Source organism: Anomalospiza imberbis, chromosome Z, assembly GCF_031753505.1.
Source record: "Anomalospiza imberbis isolate Cuckoo-Finch-1a 21T00152 chromosome Z, ASM3175350v1, whole genome shotgun sequence".
In the NCBI taxonomy this organism is placed as follows: Eukaryota; Metazoa; Chordata; class Aves; order Passeriformes; family Viduidae; genus Anomalospiza; species Anomalospiza imberbis.
The window spans coordinates 43,999,533-44,018,059 of NC_089721.1; the positions used below are offsets into that span (position 1 = coordinate 43,999,533).

The 18,527-nt window shown below is 35.8% G+C and overlaps 1 protein-coding gene across 1 annotated transcript in view; it reads left to right on the forward strand.

Annotated features, from left to right (window-relative positions):
* The first annotated feature begins 1,597 nt into the window (after positions 1-1,597).
* KIAA0825 (KIAA0825 ortholog) overlaps positions 1,598-18,527 on the forward strand; it is a 250,652-nt gene continuing 233,722 nt past the window's right edge. Inside the window, exons 1-3 of the mRNA XM_068175710.1 lie at positions 1,598-1,738; positions 11,075-11,243; positions 16,482-17,151. Coding sequence (XP_068031811.1) covers positions 1,608-1,738; positions 11,075-11,243; positions 16,482-17,151 — 970 coding nt within the window. The 5' untranslated portion in view covers positions 1,598-1,607. The remainder of the gene's footprint in view (positions 1,739-11,074; positions 11,244-16,481; positions 17,152-18,527) is intronic.

Sequence of the window (18,527 nt, forward strand, 5' to 3'; positions counted from 1 at the left end):
ACGCCTCTGAGAACACAGGGGGTTAAAAGCAAGAACTCCCAGGGGAGTTCTCTCTTTAGTTCCGGTCAGAGTGCAGTGCAGACCTCCCCTGCCCAACCACGGGCTGGGTGGGGGAGGGGGAGCCATGAGGCCTGGTCGAGGTGAGCTGAGGGGCTGAAGGACTGGAACCGAGCCAGCTCCTGTGGACAGAAGGGTGGAGAGAAGCAGAGATGCCTTTGTCGTCCCCCCGCAAGAGGGAAGAGACAGAGAGTCCAGACAGCACCTGTAACTTTGCCAGCGGAGGAGAAAGAAGAGGAGGGGGAAGGTGCCCAGCCTTGGCCTTGGGAATCGGCTGCTGGGCAGAGATATCAGCTGTCCAGGGAGTCTGAGCTTTTAACCCTTTCCTGAGAAATGAAGGCTTTGTAAAATACTACTCCTCCTTGATTTGAAGAAGAAGAGAGACAGTCTGGCATCTGAGATGTTGGAAGAGGAAATTCTTGAGTTAGAAGGAGATGATGGAGTGGCTTGTGGCTGGACTTTTCTGATTAGCTATAGACTGAATGAAATTCTCCTGCAACAGAGACTGCATTTTAGGGGGATGCGGTGGTGGGACAAGAGACCTGTTTCAGTGACTACCAACAGAGGAATGGAGAGAACAGAGGAAAATTGAAGAGGGTGTGGTGATGCCCTCTGTCTTCAGGAAGAAGAAGATCTCTGTTCTTGGACCCTCAGCCCCAGGGGAACATGGGGGGGACTGTCGTCCCAAGATGAGAAGCTGAACTGTTGTCTCTTTTGGTCCTTGGCAAAGTGTCCTTAAAGGAGCCCTATGAGCAGTCTGTCCATGCACGGTGGTGAGAGCACTGTGACATGGAAAGGAGAGTGTCACACTGGCAGATTTTCTCCGGGTGGTTGCCATGTGTGACATGGAAACACAAGGGTGACAATTGTGTTTCCTGGGGGAGTCTGTGGTGCAAGAGAGACTTCTCTCTCCTTCTCTCTCTTCTGAGAGACTGAGTATTGATTATCTGAAGGGTGGCAACTTGATCAGGAATCCTGGGTGGTGTCTCACTGTGATTTTGTTTGGAAATTGGGTGGGAGGAGGAGGAATGTTTTGGAGGGTCTTCATCCTGGATTTAGTGTCTGTGTTTTTTATAGTAGTAGTAGTTTAATAAAGTTTTTTTTTTTTCTTCTGTTATTAAGCTTGGGCCTGCTCTGCTCTGTTCCTGATCGCATCTCACAATAATTATTTGGGAAAGTGCATTTTCATGGGCATTTTCATTGTGCCAGTGTCAAACCATGACACCCTGTAATATGTTTGTTTTTAGTTTCCATTTATAATAGTGAGAATTTTATTTCTAAATCTTAAAAAAAAAGCTACTGCTGTGATTAAGGTAAAAGAACTGATTTCTTTAAACTAAAGAAATGCAGGATACTATGAAACTTATCGTAGCATTTGTGTTCCTGGTTTCCCTCTGTAGCAGTCTATGCAGAAGCATAATAATCTAATATTTATATTATTATATAATCTAATACCTCCAAAGAATAAGATGTTCTGTACTTTGGTACTTCTAGTCTGCATCTTTCCATTATTTAACCATTTTGCTATATTTGTTTTACAGATTCTAAAAATGGAATGGGGAGGAGAGTATTCTTTTGATTCTTCCAATTTAGACTGTTTGTTAAATGTTCTCCCTGGAGAATTGGAATTTCAACAAATCCTTAGCGATCTTGATGAAAAAATAAAGAAGAACTCTTCCAGGTAAAGAGTATTTTATTTGTATCCAAAATACTAGTGAAAGTCATTGCATTTGGGAAGAAATGTGGCTTAACTTATCTTTTAGGTTAAAATTCTGATAAATATTTCAGCAGTAATTTTATTTTAACCACTCGAGCATTTGACAAATTTGTAATGCTGTATTATTACTGTGCTATAGTTTTTCTATGGTATTTTTAACAATTGTATCATCTTAACCTGAGGTTCTGTTGCAGTAAGTGTGATAGTGAAGGAAGAAAATGTGAATTTCCATGACAGTTGTATTTTCTATTACTGTGAGATAGAATTTCCTACTAATGGTATAAATATTTATTGGCTAAAAGAACTACAGAATCTGACAAAACACAAAATTTAAACTCAGTATTTTGTTTAAGCATTTCTAATGAAAGTAGAAAAATTAATTATGTTAATAGATGTATATTTTTTCTTGTATGATCCATTGTTTTACTATTTCACTTATAACTCTTGTGCTGCAATTACACATTTTCTTTCCACAATTTATAATATATTTCTTTGTCCACTTCCTTGTAACATATTGATTTCCAAAAATCAGTGTTACAGAAAGAGTTGAGTACTAAAAATGTTTGTTGTTGATGCAAATTTTTTGTATCAATACAAAATAATCAGCTTGGGATTCTGTGCCTTATTTGTAGCTTAACTCTTTAGTGCCTTCGTAATACTTTCATCAGTGAAAGATACTCTTAAACAAATAAAGTTTTTGTACATTTAAAAAAATAAGTATCCAGTCAGAGATATAACAAATGGTAGGATATTATAATAAATTTTGAAAATGCTCACCTTTGTGAGCATCTTCAAGTATGAACAAGTGCATCTTAAAGTCTGATTTCAAAGAACATCCTTCATGACATCTCTTGTAAGATTGTATCCTTTTAATTTAGCCCATGTTTGTCAGAGGTCTTTGCTCCCAAACAGATTCTGGAAGGATGGAAATAAACCATTGCCATACCTCACTGAAAACTGACTTAGATAATTTCTCAAATATTGTCATATTGGTTATGCTGGGCTAAGAGAGTTTTTTGTTTTTTGGTTGTTTTTTTTTAATTATTATTTCTATTAGTCTTACCTACCATTTTCATTTAAAAACTTCTTATTTACTAAAGTACTTGCAATATTAATAATCCCCACAGTAGCAATGGTAGTGAAGATCTGGTAAATATGCTGTTATGGACCACTGCATAGTACAATTTCATGTTAGAGTTTTCCAGCTGTTGACATGAGTGAAATGTAGATACTTAGAGATTAGTTTATGTCAAAACATAGTTAATTACACAGGTAATTAAGTTTCATGTGTCTATGGTCTTGTATATCTGGAAAAAAACAGCATCAGCATTTTTAGCATAAGTGTTGTCACCTCTTCAACTACCAAATAAAAGTGATTTTGTTGTGATTGTGCAGAGATATCCTGAAAGTTAGGAAGATTATTCTCAAAATGAACCTTTAGAATGAATGCTTCACTACTTTTTTTCGTTTTAATGTGTGAAAACTGTATGCTGCTTTTTGAGAAAACATCTGACTATGGGAAGGGAAGCCAGCTGTTCATTCTTTTAAGTGGTACTTTATAGCCACTTAGCATTTTATGTTACATTTTACATTAATATCATCACAGTGGAAGTGTTTGTGTGTCTTGAAGGAGGCTGATTGTCACTGTCTTACCTATCTAGTCTTACAAATTAGAAGGACCTTTTACTGTAAGTTTTGTGAGATCCAAATGATATTTTATTAAAGGAGAGCAGGAATTTGGATTAGGACATGATACATAGCAATGGAGGTCAGGAAGAATTTCTGCTGAATTGACACTTAAGCTAGCTTTAACCTTATTTTCACAAGGAAAATCAGGAAGTAGCTCTGTAGTTACTAGGTGCTATTTTGCTTCTGTAGTATGTCAGTTTCAGAAATTGAAAGAGTTTAAAATAAGATGGACAACAGCTTATGTGACTTTTAAATTTAAAAGAGTCCTTTTATTACTAATACATTGGAGGTGGCATAGAATGAAATAATTTTCAAGTTACCATTGATCTTTGTAAGTGGTATGATAAGAGCAGCTCTATGTGATACAGTGATACAATTGAAATACAATCTATTTTTCATCAGATTGATTTATACTTTTATTAGACCACAGAGAATGAACATAATAGTATACATCTTATATATATATTTAAAAATAAAACATTGTGTAAAAAATTATGAGGCAAGTGTGTATAAATCATTCAACTGCTCATTTATTGCCTTCTAACTGAATAGGTTTTATAAAATTGTGTGGCATGACAAATCAGATATGGTTTTCAGCTCTTGAATTACCTTCAGTATTTTTGTACTGTACCAATTCTATTTGATGCTGCAATAACAACAAAAAAAGGCCATCTGTGTGCAATTGTTTTATATGCAAATCTTAATGTAGTAAGTTGTTCATTCATTCACTGTTATGTAGCGAAACTCTTATTACACTTGAATGTTAAGTTTATTTTTACAGCAGTTTATAGAAGCAGGTGAATATGAAGTCTCAAAACAGTTATCATTGCTGGCCAGTTTTAGGGACAGAGTAGTCTCAAGGTTATTCTCAAGTGTGAAGTTGTATTCATCAGGTTGGCCTTTTGTCTTCATTCTTTCCTTTCACACTTACTTTGACTTTTACTGCTTATCAAAACCAAGTATTTGGATTATTTTTCCGAATTGGTGGTTTAAGAATTACTAACATTTCACTTGTTAGCAATTCACAGAACTAAGCTTGCAGCTTACATTTAATACTTCTAAGCAGGAAATACAGTACAGAGCTTTAAACCAAGCCTATAGTTCATAACTTGAAATGATTGCTAAGCATAAGGTCTCTCCAGCAGTTGATTTTTATTTCTGTAGTCAGTTTTTTCTTCAGTGAGTGCTGCCTTTTAGTTGTGATAAAGCAACAAGATTTTATGAAACTGTAGAACAGTAGGAGATATTCTAGGTCTTCATCAACAGAACAATTACTTTGAATTCAACACAATAAATAATAATTGTATCTCTACAGCTCCCTGGAGACTATAAATTTGTGAGGCTTTTCACAAAAGCCTAACTTGACTTCAATCTGATAAACTTTGTGTTCGTTTGACACAGCCTGTGTTTTTTTGAGGTGGGGGGGAGAGCCACAGAGATGCTTTCTGTGAGAAGCTACTGGAAGCTTCCACAATGTCCAACAGAGCCAGTCTCTGATGACTCTGAAGATGGACATGATGCTGGCACAATTAATGAAGTTGTAAATGTCTCTGTGATGACACATTTAAGAAGAAAATCTGCACAGGAGCAGCTTTTTCGCAGGGGTGGCTAGGCACCACCGCTGGGACTATCTCAGCGCTTCATGCAGAGCCATGTGGTCACTGCCGCGGCTGCCACCATCTCAGGACAGCCCGTGGCGAACTCTGCCTGCCTGGCCACTGTGCTGAAGGCAGAAGGGCAGGGGCAGTGACATTGGTTTCTCCTACCCAGTGCCCCACATGAAGAGAGGCATTGAATGGTGCCTGCACCACCGTGGCTGCACCACCTGCATGGTGGTGGCTGGGCCACGTGGCCAGCAGCGGAAACACGGAGAGCGATTCCCCCACACAGAACCTAGACAAAATCAGCTTCTCAGTGCTGCAAGATCTTGCAGGTATCTTTAAAAAGGTAGAATTTATTGGCAATGGTACTTAAGAGCATCAGATTTTTTTCCTAGTCAGAGAAAGAGGAGGAAGTGAGGACATGTGAAAAAAGACCACATGGCGATGCTGAGATCAGTGAAAATAAAGAGGGAAAGGATGTGCTCCAAGAATTGGAGTTGATATTTCTCTGCAAGCCATGAGAAGGACTATAAAACGAACTATCTCCCTGTAATCCATGAAGTCCATGGCGGGATACAGAGATCCAGTCATAGCCTGTGGAAAAAGTGCTCATACTGGAGTGGGTGGATGCTAAAAAAGCTGTAATCCCATGGGAGACCCGAACAGAGAGAGAAGGCCCTTGTTTCCAGAGACAGAGAAAAGAGGGCCCTTGCTTCCAAACTAGAGCAGCTTATCATTAAAGGACTACACCTCATAAACTAGTGACTCACTCCATGGCGGTTTTGGGATGACTGTTTTGCCCATGGGAGGGACTCATGTTTTAGCAGGAGGTTAGGAGGGACTGCTGCTTGTGAAATTGGAGCCACAGTGGCGAAGCTCACGAAGAGCTGTTTCCCATGGGAAGGACCCCATAGCATAGCAGAATAGAGATGCCTCTCCCTAAAAGCAAACTGAAGAAGTATTTTGAGTGACAAACTGACCAAGCACCTCCACATCCTGTCTCTTTGCGCTTTCAGTGGGAAGGAGAGAGGGGCTACGGGGGGAAAAGGTGTTTCAAAGGGTTATTTTATTCCTCATTATCCTCTTCTGACTCTGTTAAAAACAAATTTGTACCTTTAAGTTAGAGCCTGTTTTGCCTTTAGAGTGTTTTCTCCCAATCCTTATCTCAACTCATGAGTCCTTTGTTCTGGTTTTCATGGGTGCCTGGCATATTGACCAGTGTCAAACCATGACAAACTTTAACCTGACCTAATTAACAGTAGTTTAGTCATAAGGATTTTGAATGTCTATTTTGAAGGGCTTCAATGAGGTCAATGCTAGTAAGCGCTTGTAGCATGGTATCTTTTCCCGTCACCATTTGATAGAAATTATGATAATTATTTGAGAATTAACAAGATCTTTACCTTGTGAATCATAGATCTGGAAGGTGTCTCAGTAATGATATTAGTATGACACGGTCCAGCTGTTGACCATAACTTTGCTGATTTGCTAAGAAATGCTCACCAGTATCAAAACAAAGGGATGGAGTAGTTTCAAACAGGGTATTAAGTCAAACTGTCTCATTCCATTTTCCTGTATCACAACTGACGTGTACAAAGGCTTATGTGTTCTTAAACTGAGATGCTGCAGGAGTTGTCTTTCTGTCTTATTTTGGAGAAAATCTTGACTTGTTCTGCTTAGGAATTTTCAGGAAGCACTTATGCCCCACATTCCTGTTAGTGAAGAGATTGGCTTCTTCAACCAAAATCCCAACAGTGGTTGAGTATTTGGGAGAATTTCAAATGAGGGCTAATTGTAGAGGAAAAAATATTATAATTTTATCAGGTTTACTCGGACCAAATATTTATCACAGCTTTCAAAAATAATTGACTCTTTTGGGTGAATGTAGCTGGCTCATTGTACAAATGTATTACTTTAGTGTTTACCTGAGAATTTCATGCCTGTAAAGATATTACAGCAATATTATTAAAATCTTTATCAGAATAGTAGTTGTCTAGTCTAATCACTTTACTGGACCAATTGCTAGGAATAAGTAAACTGAGGAGGGAATGTAATTTCTTTTCCTGTGCAGACTTTGTTGTCTTTGTGCATAATCACTGAGTCTGGGTTAGTTGTTCCATAGTGACTTGCTAGCTGGGCAGCACAGTTGCTCAGAAATTGGCTGTTTTATTGACACACGATTTCTTTATTCAAATATGCAGTGATTATCACTGTGTCAGTACCTTAGGTGGTAAATTGGCTGTCATCTACATCTACAGAAGCTATAATCAGATCTTTGACTGCCCTGTGAAGTATCCCATTTCATTTCATATGAGCATATATATGAGATGATGGGGTTTGAACCCTTATTTGTCACTGTCATGTTTTAGTCAATGGAGTTGAAAAACTCATGTTTTACTGTCTGTCTTCTGAAATAACTTACCCAGACAAAGCTTGCATCTTGTGACAGAAATATCTGAAGCCTTTAAAACAAGAATGGAAATTAAAGGTGAGTGGGCAGTGGTTCAGTTAGAACTGACTGTTCTTACATGGTTAAGCTGTTGAGTAACTTCATCTTGCTGAAGTGTAGCAAAGCCAACACCATTCTGTTTCTTCTGGATTCAATGATGCAGTTACTTTACAGTTAAGAGTGGATATGTTTTGTAAGGAGCTAAATTAGAGATATGCAATAGTTTTCAAAGTCTTTAAAAAGGTGCTGTGTCTTTGGTTTACATCTTAGGGTTCAAGATCAAGAGAAAGTTTAACAATGAAAATGTCTGTGTGAATTATGCTGCTAAAAGTCTTTCTGCAATTTTTTTTTACTGCTCACAGCAGGTCCTCTGATACACAGACTTCCAAATGATAAGACTTTTTTTTGTACAAATGTCCTATACCTCTAGCAGTCAAAATTTTTAATGACTAATAACAGTAGTTTTACAACACTGCTTGCATCTTCAACAGCAGTGAAAATAATTATCTCATTTATTTTAAAACAGTCTGTTCTGAATAAAAGTCATGTAAGCTGATTCTATAGCTGTGTTTCCATGAATGTGTGTATCTTCAGAATAAGGAACATGAGGTTAAAAAGATAATTTCACTTTATAGCTTAGCAGTTTAATTTAACCAATGTCATTGTCCTTTTTTGGCTGCTCCCTATGCTAGATGAAATAAATTGAAATGTGCTTGTTAGAAATTGAAACTTACTATTGAATACTTCAACTTACTCATAGTAATCTTAGACAATAGAAAATGATATATGGAGGGGGAAACCCTTATTCTGATGCCATACATTTCAAAATAATGTTGTGTGACATTGTTTGATAGTATGATAGTGCTTACACTATTAGTTCCATTACAGTAGTTTTTAAACTGTTTGTCCATTGATGAAGCCACTTAAGAAGCATTCTCTTCAGATGATTAGGTTATTTGTAAAACCTATCATTAACTTAATAAATAAGAGCACCTAAGAGCTCTTACATAGAGATTATCTCTCTGCAGTGCAGGTATTTACCAAATGTTTCTCCAGAAAAGTACTCCAATGTGGACATAGGTAATGTAACACAACTTTGCTATGGTTTGTTAGAGAACTGCAGGCACTCTCACCTGTAAGAAGGAGAACTTATTTCAGTCAAATAATTTTCACGTGCATAATGGTATGCTAGGAGTACTAGCCACAAAAAATATGTGCCCACAAAGGCTCAGGGTACTACTTGTGTGAGACTAAAGATTTGTTTGTTGAAAAATCAGTCAATTAAAAAAAAAAAAAAGTACAAGCATAACTATCAGGTTTCTTTGCTACAGAGAAAGGTTATTTTTTTTCTTTAAGCTTTTACATTCCACTCATTCCTTAGTAGTTTGGTGACTGGATTTTTTCTGTTTGTGTCTGAATAGTTCCACAGGTTCCAAAAAAAATGTTGAGTCATCTATGGACAAAAAATTTATTGAGGGTCATTAAATTTGCATATCCATAGCATGTATATAATGTCAGTTGACATCATCTGGGTTAGTGCTTCAGTATGTTCAAAGAAGGAGCTAATTTGCTACTCTGAACTTAAAAAGAATACATTTTCACTTAATGAAAAAATATTACTGGGCAAAAAGGAATCTAGCACTTTGTATGGCTTTTAAAAAATTGTACTTTCAAGAAAACTAATTAAATACATTAAGCATATTCTTCATCAGAATTACTTTTTTGTTTGCAGTTTCTGAAACTTTAGGAAATTTCTTTTCTAAACCAGGAAATCAAAGACTCATTCTACCTACACTAGTATGAAATTATAAAGTTTTCAAAACCAGCCTAGGTGGTGAGAATAATTTTAATCATATTTAACAGAAGTCTTTTTCTTACCTAAAATGCTTACTTTCTAAACTCAGATAATACACATTCTTTTTTTTTTTTTTTTTGAAGATAACAAATTCCTAAATATTTAATTCATGTAATTCATGTAAAGGAGTGAGTAAATATAATTAACTATATTCTTGTCTTACTGAGTGTTGACAAAATTCTTAGCAAGATGCAGCAGTGATTTTGAAACCCTTTTTACCTACAATATTCTGTATGCTGTAAATAAACAGGATGAAAATATGTTTATTCAATCAAAAACAGATTTAGTCCTAATTAAATGTTTATTCTGGAAGGATAAAAGGATTAAGTAAAATGAATATAGTCATCATGATTTATACTTTTGGGGGAGGTAAGGAGCAGGGCAGTGGCACTGAAATCTATCCATTTAATCCCCTTATCAGTATTGGGACCAGTTACCAAAGTGTCTGGTCTTGAGAAGGCTGTAGTTTATTCATAGTTTATTAGCTTGCTTACAGATTCATATGTCAAAGATAAGTGTAAAAATTCACTCAAAGTAGTAGTAGATTGGCACAGATTTAACAACAGTAGTGTATTTTATATTGCATAATGCTGTAATCTATTTGGGCATGTTTGAGATACATCAGCACACCACAATAAGAGCCTTTGACAGTGTCCCAGGAACCAAGGTGTATGAAGAAAGCATTTTGTTTCACAGTCCTGAGAACAGGTTTCACAAACTAAAAAGATACTTGCCAATCTCTTGTCAAGTTTGTAATTCATTGGAATTCATGGCTGGGCTATTAAAGCCAGTTTTGCCAGGATCTAAATTCTCTTTTTCTAACTGAACCTGTATAAAATACTACACATTGCATTTGAAAAAAAAAATGTAGAAATGAAGTACCAAAAAGGTGTTTTTGTAGGAAAATAAATAGAGTTAGATTGTTTTGGATTTTTTTTTGTTTTGCTTTGTTTTTACTTAAGTGTCCATGCAAGTAGAAATAAAACAATTCTGGATGTTCAGTTGTTCTCGTGGTCTTTGCAACTGAAATCACTGTAAAAACCTAACGAACACATCTGGTTTCATAAAAAGAGTTATGATCCTAGATGAATGTTAAGGCGTGGATTAGCTTCTTGAACACAAAGTCTGTTTTCTTTGAAAATATTCTAATGACAAAACAAGAAAGAAAATATCTGCTTTCTCAGCACAACTGGCTCTGAAATTCTTTTCAACATTTTCTGTGATGTCAGTAGATCTTTAAGAAGTTACTAATATAGCTTATGTTTTATAAAACAACTGCTCATTGCTAAAGGAGCAAAATGACACATTCACCTTTGAATGCAGTAATTGATTCAGTTTATAGTCTCTGCTTTAGCTAATTAAGCACCAAGGACCAGATATTAGGTTGGCTAATTGTTGTCTTGTTCATTAACTACTTTATTAAAAAGAGTTTGAAAGTGAAGCCATACATACTCTGGCTAAGGATGGTACAGTCTGGCCTGAAGGAAAGTTTTTTTAGCTCTAGCTCAACAGTACTTAAATGTTGATTATTACTTCTGTAAATTCAGGTCTTATTTTGTGAGGGTAGCTTAATCTGTGAATAAGAAGGACTAGTGTTACCTTAATTTTAAGTAATTTTTCTTTTTTAAATATGGCATATATAAAGTACTTTTGTCTCCAAATAATGAAGAAAAATCCTGTGATTTTTCTTTTTTTTTTTTTTTTAGCATAGAAAAGTGTCTTAAGGACCTGCAATCAGACGTAAATGAAATATGTACTGGTGAAGTACTACACAGCACAACTGACTGCATTCAGTGGCTAAATAACTGCAATTTTAATTCTCTCAGACCTTCTTCTACAGACCATGGAGAGCTGCTGGAGTTCCTTAAGACCCTGGTAAAAATTGTTTATTAAAAACTTTAATATCAGAAAGTTGATTATACGATTGGAGGTAGGGAGGTGGGTGAATGACTTCAATTAGTTTTCTCATTTCAGCCTTTACTGTTATGAGGAGAGTTCATAAATCCATGTCTGCAGCAGGATGTTTTGTTTCTTTTGATCATGGCTTAAATAGACAAATTTGGAACAAGATCTTTTCACAGATGCTACCATATGTTCAGCACTGCTAGGATTGTTTTATAAAATCTATGTTGGTAAAAAAAAACATTGGAAGTTACTGTCTACACTGAGGCTGTTAGTGTTACTGAATGTTCTTCACTGCACTTATATCAGTATGAATTTAACTCAGCTAATGTATGTTATTGTCCTTTATGCTTTATTGAAGCATAAACTTCCTACTTGCTGTGTGGCCAAAGAAGTATGTGATAGATGCCCCAACCCTGTTGGGGAATGTTCAAGGCCAAGTTGTACTAGGCTCTGAGCAGCCTTATCTGGTTGAAGATGTCCCTGCTCATTGTTGGAGGATTGTACTAAAGGAGCTTTAAAACAGTCCCTTCCAATCCAAATTATTCTATGTTTCTGCATTTCTCAATGATAAACATGGGAGCTACATTCTTTGTTCTATCAAGTTATACTAGATGCACACAGAAATCAAATTTCACTTCAATGAATTACCATCATTTTAGAGAGTATTTTTATTAAAAAAAAATTATTTAAAGTTTGCATTTGAATATACGTGTGGAAATGGAAGTCTAGAAAATTGAATTGGCAAGATAATTGAAGGTTGTTTCCCTCAGTAAATTATGGTCTTCAAATTTATATATAAACTTTCTATGTGTGCATTTGATATGATATTTATATATGAGATCAAAACACATAAACTGATTATTCTTTGTCACTTCTGTGTCATGCTTTAGTTGCAGACTATGAACACCTTTAGACTAAGATTAGCAGTAATGGAAGAGGAAAACTTTAGAGAAGTGGAGTGTTTTCTCTGGCTAGACCACAAGCTTGATAAAATCAGCTCTTGTTTTTTTTTAACTCTTAGAACTCTTGTTGCTCTTTCAGTCAGCATTCATTCCACTGGATATTGATGTGTATCAAATGACGAAGTAACTTTTAGAGACGCCAGGTCTTTAATGTTCATGTAGTGAAGAGTGATTTTGTTCTCTTCTGACAAAGTTGATCAGTATGAATGTTGCTGTTAATAATCATCCCATTCAAGGATGTCGGAGGCTGCTACACGTTGTACAAGATCTAAATGAAATCACAGAATCCCAGAAAAAGCAGACTATGAAGTTCTTGCTTTCAGGAGTCTTTTGTTATTCCTCTTAGTCCACTAGATTCTTACGGCATTCCTTCAGAAGGTGGCATAGCACTCATGACTTACTTGTGTCCATTCCCTGCTTACTTCCTTCTTCAAGGTCTATTCAAGCCATATGCCTGAACACCAGGTGGCGGCATTTGTTTGGAAAACATTAAAATGTCCCCATCTTATACAAAATGTACTTTTCAGCTTTCCAGCTTCCCGGGAGCTTACTAGCTGCATGACAGTTTTGCTGTAAGCTGTAGTATCCAGTTAAGCCTTGAGAACGGCTCTGTAGCAGGCTGCTAAACAGACAGCAAAGTGAGAAGCCTGAAAATCTCAATTCTGCAGTTCAATTTTATAATGAAAACAGTTTTAGAGCTCAGCTACTTTCACATCACTGTTTCCAGGCTCATGGCTTCTTTGATAATCCAGCCTGTTGTGTAGATGGAATTACAGATGAAAAATGTATCTGTACTGTGTGTATCTGTAGTACTGACTGTACTACAGTCTGTCTGTAAGAAGTCACATTTGGTCCCATAAACAGGTCTGCAGTAAACTATTTTCAATAATATTTAGCATTAATGAAATTATTATGATCTGACCTTTCTTAAATATATATCTCTATCCATTGAACTAATTAGATAATTTCTTCTTGCATGCTTTTAATTAACTATATATAATCCATATTCAGTATCAGGAACCTTCTACTACTTCTTTCTACTTCAGGACAATATCCATATTCATTGTTATAATTTATTATGTGTATTTATTTTGTTAGGAATTTTGTTTATCTTTAAAACTGCTGGGACAATTTAAAAACATTACAAAGTTATTTTTGGGCTTTGCCTGAAGTGCTATATTTAGGTTTATTATTATTATCATACTTGTAAATTTTTATGAAAATATGAGAGTTTCTTCATGAAGCCTGAAAATGTTAATTATGTGAAATTTTGTCATTCTGTGTACTGTCTTTTAACTCAATATTTAAAAGCTGAATATATGCACTAACACATTGTCATTAAATTCTGTTCCTGATAAAATAATGGCAGATTCTCTTTTAATGAAGTCTTCATCTTACTGTACTTGTTTATTGATGTTGTAGGTAGTTGTGCGTATTACATAGTAATCCAGTTGGTAAACTGTAACTAGTTTTCTATATATTATTGTTATGACTAACTTTCTGTGCTCAAAAGGGAACTTTTTATGCTTCTCCAAAACCTTTGGATACCAGTTTGGCTCTTTTTCTCTATTGCATAGTGCTGGAATCATCTTTTGCAATATTTTTATAGGTTAATTTTTAAATTTAAAAGCGTATATCAATATAGGCAGTGTGTGAAGACACTTGATGACACTTCAGAGCTTCAAAGTTCACTTTAGGTACTCTTTCTGGGTATCACTATGTCTAAAATAGCATCTGCAAGCTCCTATTTTTAATGCTGTTGTTTAAATTGTGAACGGCTTAAAACAATCCTTAGATATATAATAATATTTCTGCTGTGCCTTAAAAAGCAGCAGTAGGGATTTGCTTGCAAGATCGTTTGGATTCACCATTGAAGGCATCAGGTGCCTGCACTGTTTTGACAGCTTCTCTTACTTTGTACATTTCAGAATATAGTATTTGAGCATGATTCATAAAAAAACCCCAACATTTAAAGTTCAGAAGTCTACTTGTCAAGAGACAACCTTTCAACACAGTAGTTAGTAATCAGGGTTTCAGTTTACACTTTGAAACTCATTTTTCTTTGGGGCCACTAAACTTTATGGAATAGTTCAACAGAGAATAAAAGAAAATCAGATTGGTATTATGCATTTTGATATATGTGATTTAAGATTTGAACCAGTTGCACATATTTTTATTACATGCACATGCTTTTGTGGAATGCTATTCAACTGATAATTTCCTTTATTATTCTGTCTTCCACATCTTTCTTGCTTGTAAGTAAGAAGAATTAGTAAGAATTATTTTGATATAGAGATCTAAAATGGAAGAAAAATAAGTAGTCTGTTATTTTTAAGACTTTCTTTATAAGAGGCAATCATGCTCCCAGTCTGTTATTCAGAATTAGGTACTGTAGTGAAAGTGGGAGTTTTTTTTTTCAAGAAACCTTGGTCAGAGTAGAGGGCAACAAGAAGGTTAAACGCTCTAAGGTATGTAACAGGTTTGAAACATCCAGAACAAACAATAGAATTCTGAATTTAAAAATTTTTGTGACTAAAGCACAATTATCTATTGATAAAATCTTGCTACAGGGGAAAGATTTAGTATTTGGCATTCCAAAATGGTTATATTTATGTAATACCATACTCAAACTTGAATAATTTACCTCTGCTTCAAAATGGGAACAAAAATAAAACTAATAATTTCTTCAAATACTATAAGTTAAATAAATCAGCAATGCTGAAGGTGGAAGGTAGCAAAGGTTTCTTTACCAGCCTTGCTTTATAGGAGGGAGTATGATTTGCAGACTTCTCGTGTCTAGTACAGGGCTGTGTTTTGGATTTGTGCTGAACACACAGCACAATATAGAGGTTTTTCTATTATTGTCAAGCAGGGCTTACACAGAGCCTTTCTGCTGTTCATACTGTGACACTGGTGAGGAAGTTGGTGGTGCATGGGAAGGTGGGAGGAGACACAGCCAGGACAGGTGACCCAAACTGACCAAAGAGATATTCCAGTCCATGTGGCATCAGACTCTGTATATAAAATATGGGGAAGAAAGAAAACGGGTATGTCTGAAGTGATGACCTGATGATGAGTGATGCTGTCCTGGAGATGGCTGAACACCTGCTTGCCATTGGAAGCAGTGAATTATTTCCTTGTTTTGCTTTGCTTGTGTGCACGGCTTTTGCTTTACTTGTTAATTTGTCTGTCTCTCAGCCCATGAGTTTTGTGGCTTTTACCCTTCCAATTCTTTCCTCAGTCCTGCTGGTACAGGAGTGAGCAAGTGGCTGCCTGGGGCTTGGTTGCTGGCTGGGGTGAAACTATGACAGAGACCCATAAAAAGGACATGACTGGGATGACCCCCCCGGAGGTGGTTTGCCACAATGCTTTTCTCTGTTGGAGAGAAGCAATGGGAGACGAAGGAGTAAGTGGGAGGGCTTCTAGATACTCATCCACTTAAGTCTTTCCTACTGAAACTAGAAAATCAAGAATACCACCAATTCCACTCAGTTTTCTAGTGACGGTAGTATTGAGCTGTGACAAGAGGAGCTGTCATTTGCTGCATGACCTCTTGAAGCTGAAGCAGCTCTGAGGTCAGAGATCCTAGCCCTGGTCTGAGAGAGAGCTCTTCAGACTTGAATGAAGAAGGAGCAGCAGCCATGTGATTTCACTTGCTTTGTTAACTGACTGCCTTCTCCAACCCATACAGCATAGATGTATATGGAGGTCACTAAAATAGCGGTCTGCATCTTGGTTTGATGGGTTACATAGCTTCTTATTCTTCGGTTCTGTGTCATCTAAGGCTCTTTAATTCTTGACAAGTTTTCAATTTTAGTTCTTTAAGGAAGTCTTGGGAAGACTTTTTTATATTTAGAATGGTCTTTTTGATGACTGCCTGCTGAGCCATAGAAAATGACCTCTTAAGTAATTTTTTCATACAGTTTTCTTTAAAAGTTGCTGTGACAACAAAAAGGCTGCCAAGGGTTTCCTTTGAACTGTAGTCTAGAATTGATTGAGAAAAGAGCTTGGGGATATAAGAAAGATGACAAGATGAGTGTGAGTTATTGGCAGAGGTAGACAAAAATATTAATTTGCATATAAATCCTGTTTTCCATGGATTTTATAATTTCTGTTGCTTACATACCTTACTTGCTGTTAAGATAATTAGCATAGGAAACAGTTTTTAGTCTAATATGAAGCTGTTCATTTAATGAACTGGAATTAACAAAAATTTCTAAAATATTGTCTGATTTACCTTTGTTAGCAAAGCTTGCTGAAGAATGAGAAGAACCAAGAAGAAATGGTACTTCACTTCCTTCTGGATCTCTCTAGTCAATGTGGTGTTTCATTTCCCTGTACTGCAAGTGGGACGTCTTTCGAGTTAACATCTTCGCTTCATACCATTCAGGATGATTCAGCTGTGGATGTGAAATCTCTTTGGGACAATGTGAGATTGCATCTTCGACAATTTTTAGTAAATAGACTGCAAAGTCAAGAACAAACAAACACTAATGCTTTGCAACAACAAATGGAGTTTAAAACTCAGTGTGTACAGCAGCTTTTGTTTCTTTATCCAGAATCAGAAGTCTTAATGAGGTATCAAAATATGCAGAATAAACTGGTTAGTGATCTTCTACAAAACTGTATTTTGTCTAGTTGTGGTGAAACAAATTTTGATAAGGTAGTTCATGGTTACCAAAGTTCCATACCCAGACTGTGCACAATGATAAAAGAGGATTTGTATATACTAAGTGGAACTATTGGTTCATCTTCATCATTAAAGTTTATTAATGAAACTTACCTGGATACCATCACTGAAGAAATGACAGTTCTTCTTGAAAGACTTTGTGAGCTGCAGTTCAAAGAAAATGCTCTACACATAGTTAAAGCAAACAAGATTTCAAAGAAGCATAGAGGAAGAGTACACGCTGTGGGTTAGTAGTCTTATTTTATGTTATTTTCTGTGAAGAGAAAGACCCAAAATTAGTAATTACAGCTTTATGTTTTAAACACATTACTGCAGTTCATTTCTAGACTGTCAGAATTGTGGTGCAAGAGAGAGCAACTCATGTAATTAAACAAAATCCTATTATAATCCACTGGATAACACTGTCATGCCATAGTAATTTTTTTCAGCCTGTTTTATTCCAGCTACTGAAATATGTACTAGAATAAGAACTATTTAATCCAGATTTATGTAAACACAAACTGTTAAGTCTTCTACTCACACTTTTTTTTAAATTGTCAGACATTTAAAGGAGATCAAAGGAAAGACTGTACAGTAACATGTCCGTAAAACAGATACAGATTCAGATTCACACATCAGAGCTGACCCAAAAGATTACTGTGCAGATTCTAATTCTCAAACTAAAAAACAAACAGAAAACCCTTTTATACTTTCTAGTCTTGTGGAAGTTCAGTAAGTTTGAGTTAATACTGCCTGGTAATTTTTTCTTGTTCCAAGAAATGTCAAGCAGAAAAGGAATCTGTTATTGATGTAGTGTTTTCTATATTTTCTTTTTGCAGTTTTTAAGTGTGATATGCTAATTTCCAAAGGGAAGAACCAATGCTTTGGAAAAAAATAATACAAAATCAAAACGTCCGTAACATAATTGCGAAATACAAATTACAATTGTATGTAATTGATTTTTCAATGAGGTGTTTGGAGCACACCTCTGTGCAGGAGGTGTTTGTTTAAAGCATAGCTTTCCATAAAGTGATTTGAAGACAGAAAATATTAAAAGTTTTGAATCATACAAAAAATACAGAAACAGAAAATCTTTGAATTGTGCATCTTTGAATTGTGAATTAGTGAGGTGATGATTTGTCAGGTCTACATAGAAGAAAATTACATTCTTCTGAGTTTTGATGTAAGCGTATGTGTTAGTGTTAGTCAACTAAAAATTCCAGTGGAAGAAACGCAAAGGTTATTTTCAACAGGAACTGAAATATGGAGGAATATTGGAACATGTGAAAGACAAGAAAAAAGGCATGCAGACAAATAAGTAGAAAGGATGAGAAGTTCAGTGTATATACTAGTGGGATGCAGTGTTGGTGAGTAACAATGAAAAGAAGTAGTGTCATAGTACTGTTGAGATATGAAATAAAAGAAATGTGTTTTTGAATTACATAGTGAGATGTGAGTCGGTGAAAGGATTCACTGACAAAAAAATTACCGGGAGTGAATAGAAGTTTGTAACTTAATTTTTCTTTCAGTCTCAAAACAGCTCATGAAGATGGAGAAGTTGTTCAGTTATCTCCATTGTGCATCTAAAGTGTGGAGTTTAAAGTGATTACAAACATTTCTTTG